The sequence below is a fragment of the Poromitra crassiceps genome (assembly GCF_964638095.1).
Source record: "Poromitra crassiceps genome assembly, chromosome: 3".
NCBI lineage: Eukaryota > Metazoa > Chordata > Actinopteri > Beryciformes > Melamphaidae > Poromitra > Poromitra crassiceps.
Genome location: NC_139625.1, coordinates 25,469,926 through 25,490,541, shown reverse-complemented (window position 1 = coordinate 25,490,541; position 20,616 = coordinate 25,469,926). Strand labels below are relative to the sequence as shown.

General features: G+C 42.8%; 1 protein-coding gene across 2 annotated transcripts in view; it reads right to left on the bottom strand.

The window, feature by feature from the left end:
• Nucleotides 1–20,265, bottom strand: part of LOC310772932 (interferon alpha-inducible protein 27-like protein 2A) — a 158,391-nt gene extending 138,126 nt beyond the window's left edge. Inside the window, exons 1-4 of one of the 2 annotated variants that reach the window (XR_014552526.1) lie at nucleotides 20,157–20,265; nucleotides 19,706–19,738; nucleotides 5,835–6,005; nucleotides 2,936–3,085 (exon numbers count right to left, since the gene is read on the bottom strand). Coding sequence is in view for 1 of the 2 variants with exons in the window: in XM_083632878.1 (XP_083489004.1) it covers nucleotides 3,000–3,085; nucleotides 5,835–6,005; nucleotides 19,706–19,738; nucleotides 20,157–20,166 (300 nt within the window). In the remaining variant the exon portion in view is untranslated. Of the gene's footprint in view, nucleotides 1–2,663; nucleotides 3,086–5,834; nucleotides 6,006–19,705; nucleotides 19,739–20,156 lie in introns of those variants that run through there. The other variant, XM_083632878.1, reaches the window with a different exon arrangement.
• Nucleotides 20,266–20,616: the final 351 nt, after the last annotated feature.

The following is a 20,616-nucleotide window of genomic DNA, read 5'->3' as shown; positions in this document are numbered from 1 at the left end:
TTATTCAGCAATTTATTACACTAATGGGGTTTATTACTATTTTATTATTATTAATATTATTAATATATATATATTTTTTTTAACCCATATAGAGAGACATTACATTTTACCAAGTTATTACATTATCAGTTGCTACAAGGCAGCATTGTCTGTGCTTTAAATTGTCTAGAGGCAAAGTATTAACTTGAAAATTGGACAGAACTGAATATTTGTAATTTAAAAAATAATGTAAATTCTAAAATATATTTAAAAAGCTGTTAGATTCTATATAAAAACTAAATTATTATAATCAATTATTATAAAGTTACTTCAGATCTCTTGTTGGTAGGTGTTGTGAGAGGATACAATACTGCTGCTTGGCAATCAATCATATTATATTCAGATACAGAATCACCACTAAGATTTTTTCTTTTTTTCACTATGTCATCTGTCTGTGCTTTGTTTAAGAGTTGTTGGAACTGGTGCCTTTATCTAATTTGATGTTAGATGCATGTTTAAATCCATTATTAACTTTTCATTTGTCAGTCTGGCATGTAGGTGGTATATGTTACAGTAAATGTATGTCTTTCTTCTTAATATATTGTAGACATGGTTGGTTGATTATTGTCTTTGTATGTATTTTAACATTTCAAATTTAACGTGGTGTGGGAAATGGACCACAAGCTGGAGGGCATTTTTTCTGATTACAGAGACAATAAAACACATTTTTGGCAGATTATTTTGTATGCATCATCATATCTGATTAATCATTGACACAATACACATCTTTGGATTATGCAAAAATAAAATGTCTTTATGTGTTTACTCTTTAGTATAGAATATCCTGCAGCAAAATCCTGAAACTTCAGAAACTATAGGGTTATGGAAGGCAAAGCTACTGGATAATGCCATTGCTTTGGATGTATTGTCATCTGTCTGTCTTTACTTTGTTATTTAGGTAGGCTATTTGATGTTGTTATTGCTACTGCTGCACGTTTAACGGAATGAGCGGGAAGAAGATTATTGTTGAACAAGATCAAGCTGCTCAGAGAACAAAATCTGGGAAAACACAGACCAAATGAATAAATACATTTGGGGGGCAGAGTGGCACAGTGGTAACTAAGCACTGTCGCGAAGCTCCTGGGTTCGATTCCCATCTGGGACGCTGTGAGCACTGAAGGAGTGCGTGCCCGTCCGCATGTCCTCGAGTGCCCACCGCCCGGGTGGGGTCGTCAAAAAGGGCCTTTCTGTGTGGAGTTTGCATGTTCTCCCCGTGCCCCCTGGGGGTTTCCTTCATACATGTATAGGAACCCCACACCAAAACATGCAATATCCTGGTCGCTGAAGTGGTGCCTCCTCTGGTCATTAGGGGCACCTGTTCGGAGGGAGGGGAACTCGTTGGAATAGCACGATCCTCCCACGTGCTGTCCTAATGGTGAAGCTTCCCCTGTCAGGTGAAAGGAAGCGGCTGGCTACTGCCCATGTCTCGGAGGAAGCATGGAGCCAGTTTCAGCTCTCCTCAGATCGGCAGAGGGTGGAGCAGCAACCAGGATAAATAAATTAAATTAGCACTAATGGGGGATAAAAATGGGGGGGGGAGAATAAAGGGATAAAATAAATACATAAATGTATGTATATCATACGCCTGTTATGCAATATTATTTCTCTCTTTCAGGACTGATGGGGAAAAAACTTTACATTTAAAACATTTCACTGATCTCCACTGTCGTCATCCCTCCCCCCACCCTGAAACTGAGGAATGTTGCAGGTATCTATCTATCTTCTATCTATATAAAAAGGAGCTAGGGCTCTGTTTGTCTGTCTGTCCCACTGGTGATGACATCATCAGGGATGTCATAAATTCATTCATTCACTCACATACACACACACACACACACACACACACACACAAATGTTTCAGAAATAGTTTTGGAATGTCCTTCCAGAGAAACTATAGGCCACAACGTGCGTAATGTCCTATTGAAATTCCTCATTTTGTGTTTTGTAATTTATTTTTTGAAGAGGGGCTCTCTCCTGCTCCTTGTCCCATCTTTATCTAAAAAATAATTATTCTTGTGTTTTCTTGCTTGTTGTGTTGTGGTTTCTGGTATCTTTGGTCCTCTCTTTTAATGCTTCTATAAAGCACGTTGTAATTTTGTTTTCAAAAGTGACACGAATAAAGTTTATAATAATAATAAGTCAAAATGGACATGTTCCTTTTTTAAATCATTGGCTTCACCCACTTTCTTTCACAGTCATGATGACCAACAATGCCAGTTGTGCGAAGGCAAATGAAAATCTTTTCCTCAATGTGGCTTGATTTTGTTGGCTTGTTTGTTGGTTATGTAAATGTTTTGTTTACAGTTGGGACAGTGATAGATGCTTTCAGTAAATTGTTCCGGAAACTGGAGTGGTGAAAAATAGCTAACTTAAATACATTTCATCGACATATACGTGCAAATACAGAGAGTCATTATTTTGCAGCCAATGATCAGTTGTAAAATGACAGCACCTTTGCTGGTGATGTAATATTTCACTGGTCCTCCAGTCGGCAAAGTGGATTAAAAAGCTACAAAAGCGGCTCCAGTGAAAAAGCCGGACTGTTTCTATCACATCGAAAATTCAGCCCTATAGTGCCTGAGTGCCTGGTAGGTCATAAACTGAAAATGAACCAAGAACCAAAACAAATTTCAAATGCATTTTAATTAGATTTTCATAAGACTGGACAAAATAGTGTTCAGACGTAAAGTGCAAAAAACCCAAACAAAAACAAATTGTCACTTTAATTTCCCTCTGATAGTGTCAAAAATACAGCATCAGGACCAAGAAGGACCAGGACCAAGAAGCATCCTGAAAATGATACTTTGTGTCATAAAACTGGTTTCTCTGAAGGCCCTTCAGGCCCTTCAGATTTATCACACAAGGTAATTTAAAGTAACATTAAGGTGCTGCTTTAGTAACAACAATATTTGTAACATAATAAATGTTGGTCTCATTCCTTCATGGGTTAATATTTGCTCTCAGATGAGTGCCGCCAGCAGAGCCCCCACAGCTGCTCCAGTGCTGCCCACTGCTGCAGTAACAGCTGTTCCCAGACCGGCCATACCTAGAGTGAGATTACAGATTACAGTGGTTAGGACCCTCAGCAGACTGAGCATGAAGTATCACATCCTGGTTGAGCTAGAGTGGGTAGAACCAAAATTATACCATGGTCTGGGTGAATACTCGATTCTGATTGGCTGCAGGGTGTCCATTAATTTGTGATAATGTAAAGTGATAATGTAAGTACACCTAGCTAAATGGTCTGTTCATCGTTCATATCAATGCGCCAGGATCACGACAGAGCCGTTTGAGCTCTATACCACCGTTAAGGGTTAATAATGGACTTTTATAAGTGTAGAAAAAAATGTAGTCAGTCAAAGTAACTATTTAGATTACCCGTGTGCTCAGTTTATTAAAATAACGGCTATTTAGAAATCTGTCATTTTCGGAGATCTGCTGATGTTGTCAGCTGACAGAAGCAGGGCTCTCAGCTGTCAACTGTCAAACCAGCTCTGTTTACAAGTTTGCAGAAAGCCAGCCAGGCGCTTTGCACAAGCGCGCTGCCTCTATCACTGATACAAATCATGTCAAAGAGGAAAAAGACGAGATCAACAAAAAGAAAACAACAAAATGGGCAGTTAACAGCAACACACTGAGAGACGTCCCTGTACAAAACGTACCTGGACTCCAACATACAAAGCTTCAGATGGTTTTCAGTCTACTCTGAGCATGGCATGCGCCATTTACGTCTATAAGACCTGCAGACGTTAACGTAATTCCCTGGAATGTGAGTTTAAACGAGCCAGTTACATGGTGTTGCATTCTTAGACATTGCAGTTTGCTTTATTTTGTACGTTGCATACAATTGGCCAAATTATTAGTTAGTTTATGGGCTAGAAATTCTGCCAGGTGCAGGCACTAAGCGGCCATTTTATCTAATGGTAATCTTGAGCAGCCGAGGGGACTATTTTGTCTCGCTGGTTCTCAACTCATATTCAAGGTTATGAAAACTAGATTTTGATTGCAGAATGCATGACAATATAAATGAATGGTCTTGTTTTGTTTCTTTGGCAAGTGACCATGGTATAAGCGGGTTAATGCACTTCGAGGTGTCCATTATGTAAGGGTTAATGCACGACGAGGTGTCCATTATCACTTTTTAAGGGACGACGTGGAGGCGTGAACCGTCCGAGGCGAAGCCGAGGATGGTTGCCTCCGCGAAGTCCCTTAAAAAGTGATAATGGACACCTCGAAGTGCATTAACCCGCTTATACCATGGTCACTTGCCAAAGAAAAAAAACAAGACCATTCATTTATATTTTCATGCATTTTGCAATCAAAATCTAGTTTTCATAACCTTGAATATGAGTTGAGAACCGGCGAGATAAAATAGTCCCCTCGGCTGCTCAAGATTAGGCTATCATTGGATAAAATGGCTGCTTAGTTTCTACACCTGGCACAATTCTAGAATCAAGCTAACTAATAATTTGGCCAATTGTAGCCTATGTAACAACATACAAAATAAAACGGCAATGTCTGAATGCAACGGCATGTAACTGGGTTGTTTAATCTCGCATTCCAGGGAATTGCGTTAACGTTTGCGGGTCTTATAAGACGTAAATGGCGCGAGGCAGGAGTAGAGTGAAAACTATCTGCTTTCAGTATGTTGGAGTCCAGGTATGTTTTGTACAAGGACGTCTCTCAGTGTGTTGCTGTTAACTGCCCATTGCGTTGTTTTCTTTTTGTTGATCTCGTCTTTTTCCTCTTTGACTTGATTTGTGCATAGCGGGTGGACCCCTTGATTTGTATCAGTGATAAGAGGCAGCGCGCGCTCTCCCAGAGCGCCTGGCTGCTGGTTGCTGCAAGTTGTAAACAGGGGGTTTGACAGTTGACAGCTGAGAGCCCGGTTTCTGTCAGCTGAACAGAGCCTCTCTCTCTCTCTCTCTCTCTCTCTCTCTCTCTCTCTCTCTCTCTCTCTCTCTCTCTCTCTCTCTCTCTCTCTCTCTCTCTCTCTCTCTCTCTCTCTCTCTCTCTCTCTCTCTCTCTCTCTCTCTCATTTTTGATAAACTGAGCACACAGGGGCATATTAACCCTTAACGGGGGTATAGAGCTCAAACTGCTCTCCTGATAACACTGATGAAACTATGGCGCATTGATATGAACGGTGAACAGACCATTTAGCTAGGTGTCCATTATCACTGTACAATATCACAAAATAATGGACACCTTGCAGCCAATCAGAATCGAGTATTCACCCAGACCATGGTATAACAGAAATTAATGGACTTCGCGGAAGCAACCGTCCTCGGCTTTCGCCTCGGATGGTTCACGCCTCCACGTCGTCCATTAATTTCTGATAATGGACACCTCGTCGTGCATTAACCCTTACATATCCTCCTTAACTTGCCCTTCCTTATTTTTCAAGAGACAAGACAGCCACAGGCCAGACAGCAAATCCTGCTTCTGCATTAGACTTCTTAAAATGAGTCAAACATTGACAAATGGAGCAAAATGTGAGGAGATAATGATCGAGTTCACAACCACAAATGCTTACAATTTAGACTAGAGCATTATGGAGCACAATAACAAGCCTAAAACTTATTGATAACAAGACAACAGCTATGTGAAATAGTGACACGAGAGTCGGAATCAGGGGACGAAGGTAGCTACTGATGACCTATGCCCGTCCGTCTTAACCAATCACAGTGTAACATTGGCACACTGAAATTGGTGAGACACTAGACAGCCAATCAGATCTCTAAATCGCTCTGTATACACATTGATGTGATTGCCTCCTAGTTATTGCTTTTTACCTGCCGACTGCAAAATAGCAACCGCACTCCCTGCTGCCACTCCTCCTCCGCTGGCAATCGCGGCACTTGACATCATGCCGGCGGCCCACGAGCCTGCAGCGATCCCGGCTGTGGTGAAGCCTACAGCCCCCAGGACGACGGGGGCCAGCGCCACGGCACCCAACGCACCTCCTGGAGAGGGGCGATAGCAACACAACAGTTGTCACTGATAGTTGTCAACTTGTCACCAGTGTTGTGTTGGGGAGCTACATTGCAAGCATAGCTTTGTAAGTTACCAATTAGTACTTCACACTGGAAGTATTGAATACAGCAAAGTTACTAGTGGTACTCCGATCCGGCTAAGCCGCCCACGATCCGATCCGATTCCGATTCCTGGGGTCACGATCCGATTCCAGAATCGATTCTCGATTCCAACGATTCTCGATTCCAACGATTCTCGATTCCAACGATTCTCGATTCCAGAATTTATAATCGATTCTCAATTATGTAGTTTTATATTGCAATAACACACAAAGGTAAATCTAAGACAAAAAATGACAAATGTATTAATGCTGAACTTCAAATTCAACTTCTGAAGTATTACAGTCAGGGCCTAAATTCATTTTGCAAACTAGGGGGGAATTCCCCCCTTATGTTCTTCATATAAGATGGATTTATAGGCTGGGGGGGATCTGTAGACTTTGAGAAGGATTTATAGATTTTGGGGGGAATACATTAACCAGAGTTCTTAAGTGCAAGAGGTGGTGGCACCGTGGCAGTACAGTACACAAATGACATGAACATTTGGACACTTATTCAGCCGGTATCTTGCATGTTGCCTTCAGGTGCACTGTAAAAAAAAAAAAAGAAGAATCGATTCTTGGGAGTTTGGAATCGATCCAGGAATCGTGGCATTAAGAATCGCGATCCTTTCAGAATCAATTTTTTGGAACACCCCTAAAAGTTACCCTGGGAGAAATCTAATTTGGTTAATTAAAGCTACTTAGAAAATGTTATATGTCATCCTGGGGGTATATATATGCCTCGCAGATATAACGTGATTTAGATGAGAGACAGCCGTAACACGGTTCTACTGTGATGTGATGTCCGTTCTGCTCCAATAAGACTTGGTTTACTTCACATTTACTTTTACAATAAAAACACATTTATGCAATGACTTTACATAATGTAGGCTATATTTATGTGCATCATCTGCAGCACTGGAGAAGAAAAGGTAGCGAGAGAAAACGATATCCTTCTAATCTGGACAAACTTTCACCAATCTAATCTCATCATGACATAGGCCACATAGGGATAGGCTATATTTTTCTAGCCAATGCGTTTAGAACATTCTTTTCACTTTGATCTTGCTATAGTGTAACATATTTACATGCTTGCAGTATTTAAACTGCAGTTAGATAGGTTTGAGAAGCATAATTGTATGGAATAATATATTGGAGACAGACGGGGATGAAAGCGAGGGGGGGAGCTCAGAGCGCTTGGCTTTTCTGCCCGGACTGGATCACTCCATGGAATTGGAGCTTAAAAGGGAAGCTTGTGATTTGTTTACTGCACTTCTCCAATGAGCAGATTGTGCATAATTTTACGCTTAAAAGGCGTGGTTATAATGCTTAAGGCCGCCTGTAGCGCCGACACCAAAATATCGAGTGGGCCGGTCCACGCCCACTAAACTGCGCTGCGCCGGGCGCAGTTTAAAGGCCGATGCAACGATAGAGACCACTATCTATGAAGAATTACACACATCTCTTTACTGTGCTGTGGCTTTGCAATAATGAAACAATAAGTGTCTCCCTACAGTATATATTCTACATACAGGTCACTATGGTAGAATACTGCGTGTTTAAATACAATGGCCCATATCTTCTTTTAAGCACTTCCCCACATAACAGGCAAATTTCACATAGGACAAATTTAATTCTAGGACTTTAAACAATTTAAGGACTGTCATGTATAATGTTGTTGTACTGGAGGTTACCAATAGGAGGGACTGTAACATTACAATGTGTATGCTGTGCTGTATATATTGAGGTCACACAAGTAAACACCGTTCAGTCTGCTACACGCTGTCTCATGCTTGGGGCTGATACAACACATGGTGTCAGAATTAGTCTGCAAAAAAGACGAAAACGAACCCGTAAAGTGAAAAATGGAGCAGCAAAGACCTCCAGGAACGTTGAGCCTGGAAGGAAATCTGTCTGAAAACTGGAGAGTGTGGCTACAAAAGTTTGAAATATATCTCGTCGCAAGTGGAATCGCTGAGAAGTCAGAGAAAGTGAAATGTGCCACTTTTCTTCATGTCGCGGGAGACAACGCCTTGAAAGTATTCAATACTTTTCAGTTTGACGATGATGTTGACTACCTGGAAGTCCTGAAAGAACTCTTCAGAAGGTACTGTGAGCCGAGAAAGAACCTGACGTACCAAAGACATTTGTTTTTCACACGTGTGCAAGGAAATGCAGAGTCAATTGATGCATACGTCACAGACTTAAAAAACAAAGCTAAAGATTGCGAGTTTGGAGACTTAAATGAGTCATTGATACGAGACAGAGTTGTATGCGGGATAACAAATGATCAGATCCGAGGCAGACTGCTAAGAGAACTGGAGCTAACACTTCAAAGAGCAGTTGACATATGCCGTGCAAGCGAAGTGAGCCAAAGCCAGCTTAAAAAGCTACATGAAGAAACTGAAGTGCCAGTTCAGAAAATATTCAAGCAAAAATCATATGAAAAAAAGAGAGGCCACAAACAGCACAATCAAAGAGAGAAAAGCCACAAGCTGACTGTGGAAGGTGCGGATATAAACATGAGCCTATGAAGTGTCCTGCATATGGCCAAACGTGTAACTCGTGTCACAGAAAGAATCACTATGCCAAGATGTGCAAGAGCCGCGGGCAGACAGAGCACCGACGGAAAATACAAGGACTAGAACGTGACACAGCAAATGATGATGGCATGTTTATTGGGACAGTTAAAATGAAAGAAACAGACATATGTCATCTGCAAATAGACAGAGATGACTGGAAAGTAAAGCTGAAAATAAACAACCAGACACTCACAGTGATGATAGATACAGGTGCTGACTGTAATGTAATATCCAAGAGAGAATTGGAAGAGTTGAAACTGGATAAAAATAAACTGCAAAAATCTTGCTACAAGCTAGTGGGCTTTTTTGGACAAAAAGAGAAACCACTAGGGCAGAAGACCATAAAATGCCAATACAAAGACAAGGAGTATGAACTGGTTTTTCAAGTAATAAAACAAGATGCAAGGGCAGTAATTGGAAGCTCATCTAGTGTTGAACTAGGGATGGTGAAAAGGTTGTATGGAGTGGAAGAAGGAACAGAGACAGACATTTTGTGTGAATATGAAGATTTATTCACAGGACTGGGCTGTGTTCCTGGAGTTCACCATATTCAACTAAACCCAGAAGTTCCACCAGTGATTCATCCACCGAGAAAAGTCCCAGTAGCAACGAAAAAAGACATAGAGAAAGAATTAAAACGAATGGAAAGCATGAATGTCATAGAAAAACAAACAGAACCCACAGATTGGGTCAGCAGCATGGTGACTATAGTGAAACCTAAGAAGATCAGGATATGCCTGGATCCACAGGACTTAAACAAAGCGATAAAAAGAGAGCACTATCCTCTGAAAACAGTGGAGGAAGTAGTTGCAGAGATGCCGGAAGCTAAAGTATTCTCAGTCGTGGATGCCAATCAAGGCTACTGGCAAATCCAGTTAGACGAAGAGAGCTCCAAATTGTGTACGTTTAACTCACCGTTGGGCAGGTACAAGTTTAAGAGACTTCCTTTTGGAATATCTTCAGCACCAGAGGTGTTTCAGAGGTGCCTGTCACAGCATCTGGAAGGACTGGAAGGAGTCGTTAATGTAATGGATGACATTCTGGTCTGGGGAAAAGACAAAGAGTCACATGACAACAGGTTAAGGAAACTGTTGGATAGACTAAGAGACATAAACTTGAAATTAAACAGAGACAAATGCAAAATCGGACTAAGTGAACTCAGCTACATAGGACATGTGCTGAGCAAGGATGGATTGAAACCAAACATGGATACAGTGCGAGCAATACAAGAAATACCAGAGCCACAAGACAAAACAGCACTACAGAGATTCATGGGGATCGTTCAATACCTGGCAAAATTCATCCCAAATCTCTCAGAAGTGTCTGCTCCACTCAGAAAGCTACTGGAAGGAGAAACCATCTGGCATTGGGAGTGTGAACAAGAAAAGAGCTTCACAAAACTGAAAGAGCTTGTGAGTAACGCGCCACTGTTGAAGTATTATGATGTTGAAAAGCCTGTCACACTGTCAGTCGATGCCAGCGCAGGTGGTTTGGGAGCAGTGATCCTACAGGAAGGACATCCTGTAGCATATGGCTCTAGGTCGCTAACAGACTGTGAACAAAGATATGCTCAAATTGAAAAGGAGCTGCTGGCGATCGTATATGGCTGTGAAAAATGTCACCAATACCTGTATGGGAGGCAAGTTCAAGTTGAGTCGGATCACAAACCATTGGAGACGATTTTCAAAAAAGCACTCCACAAGGCTCCAGCTAGGCTGCAAAAGATGTTAATGAGACTGCAAAGATACAGCCTGCAGGTGAAATACAAGCCTGGTAAAGAAATGCACATTGCTGATGCATTGAGCAGAGCCAGCCTGAAGGATCTCTCAAATGAAACAAAGGAACAGGAGTTGGATGTGAGCTATATAATTCAACAATTACCAGTTTCAGAGGAGAAGCAACAGCAGTTCAAAGATGCAACAGAGCAGGATGAGGAACTGAGACTCGTCAGAGCCGCAGTACAGGATGGATGGCCTGAGTCGCGGAGCCAAGTTCCAAAGTCAATACAAAAGTACTGGACTTTTAGAGAGGAGTTGACATACACTGAAGTACTGTTGTTCAAAAACTCAAAGCTGGTAGTGCCTACAAAAATGAGAGAAGAGATGCTAGAGAAAATTCACGAGGCGCATATGGGAATTGTGAAGAGTAAAGAACGAGCCAGAGATATCCTGTTTTGGCCGAGAATGGCAAAACAGATCGAGGATGTTGTACAGAAATGTGCCGTGTGCAGCAAACACAAGAATCACAATCCCAGAGAGCCCTTGATATCTCATCCAGTCCCTGAGAGAGCGTGGTCCAAAGTTGGAATGGATCTGTTCCATTTCAATAATGCAGAATATCTTCTGTGCGTGGACTATTATTCTAAGTATCCTGAGAGTTCAAAGTTAAATGGGACTACAAGCAAGCACATCATTACAGCTCTAAAGTCTATATTTGCAAGACATGGAGTACCTGATGAACTCTTTTCAGATAATGGAAGACAACTTGTAAGTGCAGAAATGCGGGAGTTTGCAACCAACTGGGAGTTCAAACACACCACCTCAAGCCCTGAGTTTCCCCAAATCAAATGGACAAGCAGAAAGAGCCATTCAAACGGTCAAGAATCTGCTGAAAAAAGCACAGGACAGTCTCACAGGACAGTCTCACAGGACAGTCTCACAGACCCGTACATCGCTCTGTTGGGAGTATAGAAACACGCCGCTGGATGGAGTAGGCTACTCCCCTGCACAACTGCTCACGGGTAGGAGGCTGAAAACAGAAATACCTGTGTCAAAGAGCCTGTTAAAGCCACAACTGTACAAACATGTACGGAGCAGGTTGATGGACAGACAAAGCAAACAGAAGCACTACTTTGACCGTGGGACAAGGAAGCTACCAGAGGTGAAAGAAGGAGAAAGAGTGAGAATCAGACAGCAAAACGAGTGGAAACGTGCTGTCATACTGAAGAAACATGAACAACCGAGGTCATACATCGTACAGACCGACAATGACCAAATCTACAGAAGGAACAGACGGCACATACGGAAAACAAATGAAACGTGGACTGTTCCAAAATACACTGAGACTGTTGACAATGTACCACCTGACTCACCACAGCTGATAGAGGATGGACAGCAGCCTGCAGGAACAGGGTCAGAACAACTTGACAACCAAGAAAAGACACTTACCTGCAAGGTCACCGCCACCACAAACTGTCATGCCTAGGTCAACAGTGAGAAATGAGCGTGTGAGCGCTGACAATGTAAAAACTTCACATTTTGGTAGACCTATTAGACTTCCCTTGAGATACCAAGAATAAAAAAGAAAAAAAAAATGTAGAAACGCTAAGGTTACTAAAGTTATTCGTGTTATAGAGAAACTGAGTTCTGTGATTTCTATTGTGTTCGTGGAGAATAACTGAAAAGAAAAATCTAAAGAAAGGGAGATGTCATGTATAATGTTGTTGTACTGGAGGTTACCAATAGGTGGCACTGTAACATTACAATGTGTATGCTGTGCTGTATATATTGAGGTCACACAATAAACACCGTTCAGTCTGCTACACGCTGTCTCATGCTTGGGTCTGATACAACACAAGGACCTTGTATGAACTCTGTTTTTAATGACATGTTCAAGAATCTGTCTATTTAGATAGATTTTAGATAAAGCTGAAGCTGACAATCAGAGGAACAGTCAGGGCCGTTTCTGCCTATGTGCATTATGTGCAAATGGACTGGGCCCCCAAACCGCATAATGCATTTGCACTGAAAGGATTTATAATATTTGTGAATTTTTATTCTTATTTTTAACATAGTTATTGTTCATAGTGTGCCTAATTTATTAATTAAAAGCTTTATTGATAATGAAATAGCCTATGCCTTGTCATTCATGTTCATTCAGGGATACTATGATGACAGTGGTTTACTGTAAGATGTCGCCTAGGGCCCCAAAAGGCCCAGAAACTGACCTGGGAACAGTGTGTGAGAGAGAACTATAACTCTTCAAACTGTCTGTCCACAAACACATTTGTCATGGGTAGGTAGACAACATACAAATAAATAAAGTGGTAGGTTACTGCTACTCGGCCACTAAATCTTAATAACAATATTTCCCAGAGTGCTGCCTGCTGGTTTCCTGGCTGTGCTCTTGCAAGATTACAGGGTCAAACCTGTGTGCTATTCTAGATTCTGTGAAGAAGTTTCAACAACTGGTCGTGGTCGTATTGGCTTTATAGGACCTGGGCTATTCAAGACGCACCTAGTTGATCAGAGGGAAATCAATAGTGTCTTGTTTATGAAATTACACCAGTGATTCACTCTTCAGTATAAAACGCTATAGTAGCGTTAATTTCCCCCACTCCTCCTAACACACATTTTTAACCAACCTGTGTTCAGCTCACCAAGTGTGATCGATCAAGTCTCCAAATGTGCATCGCTCTTCAGTTATAAAAGGCTATATTAGCGTTAATTTTAGGGATTGTCCGATCCGATACTCAGTATCGGTATCGGAGCCGATCCGGCCAAAATCACTGGATATTTGGTGGGAAAAAGAAGTAGAATCCGATCCGATCCAAACTATCACTAAATGCTTCACTAAACTTTGAACAATGCGCCGTCACGGACGCAGATGAACAACCGCAGCATGTGAACAGAGTGAGACTGCACTGTGTGTTGTCACCACAGCTGTTGATCAAGGAAGAAAAAAGCCGCATGCAACTGCAATTTAATACGATGCGAGTGCAGTACACATTTTGCTTGTCTGTCAAGAAGCTTCTCCTCTGTGATATAGCTGCCTGTTGACTACACTTTCTTCCAGAAACAGTGGGTGAGTTGTTTTAGGCTAGATTTTCTCTGTCTGTAAAGCAGTGGGGAGTTGTGTAGGCTAGATTTTCTCTGTCTGGAAATCATAGAGTGAAACTTAAGAGTAGTTTAAAGCTATTAATTGCTCTCAGCTGACATCAGGTGAGCAGCCGTTGTCAACGACCAATTGATTGTGTGGGCGGAGCTCAGAGCCCCTGTTGAACGAGTATTTCTTTGCATAGTCAGTCTAAAGCGGCAGCCTCTGGGCACGAGTCGATCGAGGGTAGGCCAGAGACTAGGGCTTTGTGTTACTTATCTTTTACCAACTACCTACACTTCTACCCATGTGTCTTTCCCCATCCCCGTTGTAACATCAGCCCATAGACGCCGTAGATATGGCAGCTTCAGATGTAGTAACCCATGTAATTTTTCCTACCCAAAACGCACAAGTAGTCCCTTTACTATTACTGCAGGACTCTGGAACTGTCAGTCAGCTGTTAAGAAAACTGAGACCATCTCAGCTCATGCTCTATCTCTTTCTAGCTCTCATTGAGACCTGGATCCAGGGGCGGACTGGGATTCTAATTCAGGCCGGGCATTAGATACCAAGCAGGCCAGGCCGATACGGGCCGACGCGCGTGCCGGCGTCCGAAGGGCGGCGACGAGAAATTTGGGCCGTTTGAAGCCCAATTTGGGCCGTTTGAAGCCCAATTTGGGCCGAGTCCAATTTTACAATGAGATGCACCCACTTTAACCCTGAATAAAGTAATAAAACCACTAGTAAACCAGTAGGCGGCGCCTGGCCTGCTGTTCAGTGAGTGGCCTGACTGGGGGCACCAAAAAAAAAAAAAAAAAAAAAAAAAATCTTTCAGGCCAGGCCAGGCCAGGCCAGGCCACCGGGCATTTGCCCGACGTGCCCGATTATGCAGTCCGCGCCTGCCTGGATCATACCTGAGAATACTGCTACTCCAGCCGCACTCTCTGTGGCTTACTCTTTTTCCCAAACCCCCAGAGCCTCTGGGCGTGGGGGAGGCACTGGTCTCCTCATTTCACCAAAATGGACCTACACGGTCACTCATCTCTCTATATCCTCCTTTGCGTCCCATGCAGTTGCTGTTTCCCTTAGGGATGCACCGATCGATCGGCACGTGACCGGAAATGGCCGATTTTCACGTGATCTGCCTCGATCTGTGATCTGCGCCGGTCACTCTAAAATGCCGATTCTGTGAGCCGATTTTCAAGTGACGTGCGCGCACCCGAAAGCAGCGAGACAGAGACGGATGAGTTGCAGCCAAAACAAAAGCTGACACACATGTCACAGCATGTCTTCGTCGGTGTGGAGCCGCGGAGCGGCAGGGTAGGTTGGAGTCCACAGTACACTCCAGTCTGAGCGGCTCGCTTCACCTCACCAGCTCTTCCCCGACCAGCGTCCACTTCACCGCTGCTGCTGCTATCTGTCAGTCACGACTCACGTTGTAACGTGGATACAGCCAGGAGAGGACTTGTGTTTCGTATTGCGAATAGAACGACGAACATAATAAAAACGCATCGGACCAGTGTGCGAGATGATTTTTTTTCGAATGGCGCTCTGTGTGTAAACTACGATATTCAAACGGAGTCAACTCAAACTCATTTCCTCATCTAGGCTACTCAATAACAGCCAAATCCACAACTGTAGAGTGGGCATGGCTTCGAAGGTCTCTGGGCTCCAGAGCTATAGGCTATAAACTCCTTGTCCATGGATAACATTTTGACGTTTATTTATTTTATTTTATTAGTTTATTTGGTAGGGACATATACAAAAAAACATTAAACCCCATAGGGGAAGATATGCTTTGTAACAGATTTAGCCATAGGCTACTTTCCATCCGAAGCCCCTGTTCTGTTGCACCTTTTTTCTTTTGGAAAAGTAAATGCATGATAGCTGTGGGATATACTGGAATTAATTGTTTTATATTCATTGTATTTACACAAAAAAGAAAAGCTCTGTCCAGTAACCTGGAACACTTTTATTTTGAGATGTTTTTGAGTGAGATCGTCCTACCTCATGCAAATGATAAGAAATGTGACATGAATGTTAATTTTCTATTAAAGCAAAGTAAAAAAGTAAAAAAATAACCCGCCAATTATTGTTCTTAGAAAAGAAATCGGAATCGGCAAAAATCGGTATCGGCAAGTCAGACTATTCAAAAATCGGAAATCGGAATCGGCCAACAAAATCGCAATCGGTGCATCCCTAGTTTCCCTACCTGTCAAGCTCAACATTGTGGTGATCTACCGCCCGCCTGGACTGCTTGGTAACTTCCTTGATGAAATGGATACCCTACTCTCCGTCTTTCCTCCACTCATTCTTCTGGGGGACTTCAACATACAGGCGGTAACCCTGCAATCCCCCCTCTTCCTTAACTTCTTCTCATCCTTCGATCTCTCCCTCTCTCTATCTCCACCCACTCATAAGGCAGGGAACCTGCTTGACCTGGTCTTCACCCAATCCTGCTGCACTTCCAACCTCACTGTCACTCCTCTCCCTGTATCTGATCATCACTTTATAACCTTCTCTCTTCCCATCTCCCTCCCCATCCCCCTCCCAGCTCCCACTCATACTATCACCACCCGACGCAACCTAAAAACTCTCTCACCGACAGCCCTCTCCTCGCTATCAACACCTCCGCTAGGCCAGGCTGCACCGGGACATTTCCTTAGGCGGCTGGCCGAGCAGAGCTTCACTTACCGCGGCCGCTGCAACGTTACTCCCCAGACAGGTAAAGCTCCAGCAGGCAGCAATCTCTCGCAGGCAAGACTGACTGACAACAGCGTTAGCCAATCAGCGCCCGTCAATGGATTTTCAACCGGAGAAAAGGCGTTTGCACATGGCGTGTCCAGACTCCAGTCCAGACCAAGAAGAGCCAAATTCACAACTGTGGAGTGGGCGTGGCTTTGAAGGTCTGGAGCCAGGCTAATCTGATGATGCGGGACCCTGGGACAAAATTGTAGAAAAGATCCTCTCATAGACCATGCCTGGGAACAGCCATGGGCTGGATTCAAGCCAGCACCCTAAGGGCCTGTGTCCATCTAGTGACTTTTCATCAGCTCCGGCGTCTATTTTCAGTTGTTTCCAATGGGGGGAGAGGGTATGCGGGCGCACACGGATGTCTAGAGAAAGTGCGCAGCGCCCAGCATCTTTTTTCAGAGCGCTCTGGCGTTTTTGTGCGCCCGACTCCCAGCGCTTCCAGCTGAAAATATTTTAACTTTTCAGAAAGACGCTGGTGTCGGGTGCTCCTTTCTGGCAACTAATCATATGGAAAAACTATTGCAACAGAGACAGAAAGGCTCAATTGTGGGAGCAGATTGGCTAGACACTTAATATTTCTGGTGAGTGTTGAGCTAAATCACTGTACTGTATGTGTGTTGTTTGCTAATGTTAGCTGTCAGCTATCAAGCAACTACCGCACTGAACTAACGTTAGTGCTTCCTTGTATATTGTGCGCTGAGATCAGCGCTTCCCAGCTTACTTCCAGCGTTTAACGTCGGAAAAAGACGCTAGGTGGACACAGGCCCTAAGGATGTCACTGTAGCATGTCACCACGGCAGGTGCACCTGTGATGTCACCGGTGATGTCATAGTTGTTGTGATGATGTCATCGGTGATGTCAGACTTGCTCCTGTGATGTCATTGATGATCTCATACATCCCAAAGTATAAATAAGCAATGTTCTTGTCCCATGCCTCTCTCTCTACCCACTAGCTCCAATCTCCCTACTCTCTCCCCAATTCTCTGTTCCACTGCCACTATACTACCTAACCTGCTGCCTTACTTCTGCCTGTGATACTTCAATAAAGCTTGAAAGACATCGCCGTGGTTCTGATCGATCACCTGTGGCGAGTTCTGACCTAAATAATCCAGCATAAAATAATTGGAAGCTACAACTTCCCTACACTGGGGCTCCATGCAGTGGTGTAGTCTACGTGATACGCAGGTATACGGCGTATACACACTGCGAAATTACTCAGATTTGCGTATGCGCACTGCAAAATGCGCTATGATACGTATCGTTTTCACTTTCCATTCATAAAATTCACCCTGATTTGCACTGAGGACAGTCCGCCCCGATTGACAGTCGCGCCGGGGGCAGGAGGCCCCGTCCCTCCCCGCAGGGAGAGAAGGCGTTGAAGAAGACGAAGAAGAAGAAGAATAGTATATATATATATATATAAGGGCTCCAATCAGAATCATATATATATATATATGTATATATATAAATATATACTTCTTTCTTCAGCTTAAAAAAAGACCACTTTGGGCTATTTAATGTGAGTGCATAAATATCAATGTGAAAAGCGAGGGTCGGGTGAGAGTGGGTGTGTCACGGCTTTATCAAGGGCTAGCCGTCTATTTTGACCCCCGAAGGACCCAAGACAGTGCCGTCAGGAATACCACACGCCAATCATGTCACATATGTTTAAAGTCAATAACATTTCTTTACTTTATATGTATTCATGTAATACATATACAAATGTCAATTAGATGGTAATCTGCATGAGAAATAAAGAAAAAGAAAAATAGAAGTTGACAGCTAAATGTATTTTTGATAAGGGATCTTTTTTTCCAGTCCAAAATGTTGAATCATTATCTCTGTATTAAATAGAAAGGCCCCTGTTCTGTTGCACCTTGTGGACACCTGCTATTGACCTTCTCAGCCTTTTTCAAATTTGTTATCGTCTTACCTAGGGTGACCAGACGTCCCCGATTTTCGGGGACAGTCCCCGATTTCGGTGCTCTGTCCCCGGCTGGAGCTGTCCCCGAAAATGTCCCCGATTTTGGCCACAAAGTCAAATAATAATACTGGCAAGAAACTCGATAACAGAGCATTTGCGGCACCACAAAAGCCTGTCATTGTGCACGTTGTGCAAAGTGCTGCCTGTGTGTGACAGAGTAGATCACAGAGTAGATGTCCTCCCTCTGCCCGTGCCGTGGTTTTCCCAGGACCCAGCCGCCCGCAACTGAAGCCCCAGAGGTGGCGAACGAGAGGCGGAGTCTGCTTGCTGCTTTTGCTACCGTCCTTGTTTACCGGACCCCATTCAGCGGGTTATCCATCCCAGTTGTTTTGAATAGTTAAAAGTACAGTAAAACTATCTGGTAAGTAAGTGCAGTAACTAACTCAAAACGTTTTTGCAGAGAAGTCAGTAACGTTTTTATGTACACCAAACTCCATTGAAAAAAATGACAATTTTTAACATGATTGGCGATGGATCATTGTTATCTAGTCATTAGCCTACTGTTCCCTAAATTGGCCTTCAGCCATCAAAACTTTGATAACCCCTGGTTTAAATTAAACACAATAGGTCATATTTATCTCTAGATTACAATTTTAATCATTAAAATTGCCTTTTAGTATTAACATGATTTTTTTTAATTATTTTGTCAGCATTTAATATTAAATTAGCAGTTAATATGGTCATGTGGCCATTGAATACTTGAAACTGGTGAGCGACACCCTAAACTCAAGGAAAGTGTTTACTGAGGTAATAAATCACTACTGTAATGTTTTTGTTTTGTGTAAATAAATTATCCACCAGTTGGTGAGGTCAAAGAGAGAAGTTGTCCCTCTCTTCCTGCCACTCTACACAATACACCAGTAGCCTATTTCCCATGAATTACCTAGGCTGTCTAATTTGTGGTAAATTGTGCCAGATAACTAGTAACCATTGTAAACTGCTTCTTTTTCAATTGTTTCAAAATCACAAAGTTCTTCATAGATCTAGCCTCTTACTTTTGCTCTCAAAGTGCACCAGATTTATGCATTTTACTGTAAAATGTACACAATTTTCTAAAAGCCGGGGGGGCATAGCCCCCCCTGGGCCCCCCTAGCGGACCAGAAAATGTCCCCGATTTTCATTTGAGAAATCTGGTCACCTTAGTCTTACCGTGTATTCTTCTATCTCTCTATGTTTACATTGTCCCTACCTGAATGTGAGCAACTGTAGCATTACTCAATTTCTACCCGGGGATCAATAAAGTATGTTATTGATCTTATTGATCTATATATATATTGTGGTTATTGCGGAGCCTATGTGCGATTCGAAATAACGCCTCGTTGACATGAAAAGATTTGAGAACCACTGCATTCGGCTATCCAATGACGAAAGCAAATGTAAACACTTTAACCTCAAAGTGGGTTCAAAGATGTTAAACACAGTTAACAACAACTGATTCCTGAAGGATTTCCTTACCTGTCCCTGCTGCTGCGAGCCCGATGGCAGTTACTGAAACACAAGAGAAAAACAAAACGTCAGTTACTAAAACTCAGGAGGAAAGCAAAACGTCAGTTACTAAAATCCATTCGGCAATATGCTCATAGAAATGTAGAAAGGCAGAAAAGGGAGTGCGTCTTTTAGGCTTAGTAGAAACCAACAAGGTGCTCTTTGGTACAGGGGTGGTGATGATGACAAAGAAGAAGCAGCCAAGGCACTCTTGTGGTTGAAAAGCCTTGCTAATGCATAAGAGCAAAAGTTAACGCACCATTGCTTCACAATTAGCTTCACAGTTCATACAGGCCTTCAGGGTGGCTCAGCGTAGCTTTTTCAACCACACGAGTGCCTTGGCTGCTTCTTCGTTTTTGTCATGCTCATAGAAATATTCTGTCAAAAATATATCTATAAGGAACAATTAGGGTATACTCACACAGTCCCATGTCTTGTACACTTCTTCCTCCGGTGTCTTATCTTGTGATGAGCTTATTCGATGAGCAGCTGTATCCGACTGAAGTGGGTGGGGCTTTATATAGAAGAGCAGGATCTTTTCTTGGGAAATGAAACTTAAATAGCATCCGGACACTAGAGGGCACCAGAGGAGCACTTATCCATTCATTGCAATATAGGCATGAGTAAGCACCCTGCACTTCTTGAGAAATGAAACTAACAAAATTAAAGTCACGTGTGGCTGGTGTTGTAGCCAACAGCAACCTCGCGTCACCAGGCTCTCAGCCAACAGTCCAATCACTCAGGCACAAGACTAGCATGCCATTTCTGAGTTAAGACAAAAGTAAAATTGGATGAAGAAAAACGATCACAAAAACTACAGAACATATAATTTCTAATCTGATAGTGAATGCTCTTAAAAGGAATTTGGATTATGTAACCTA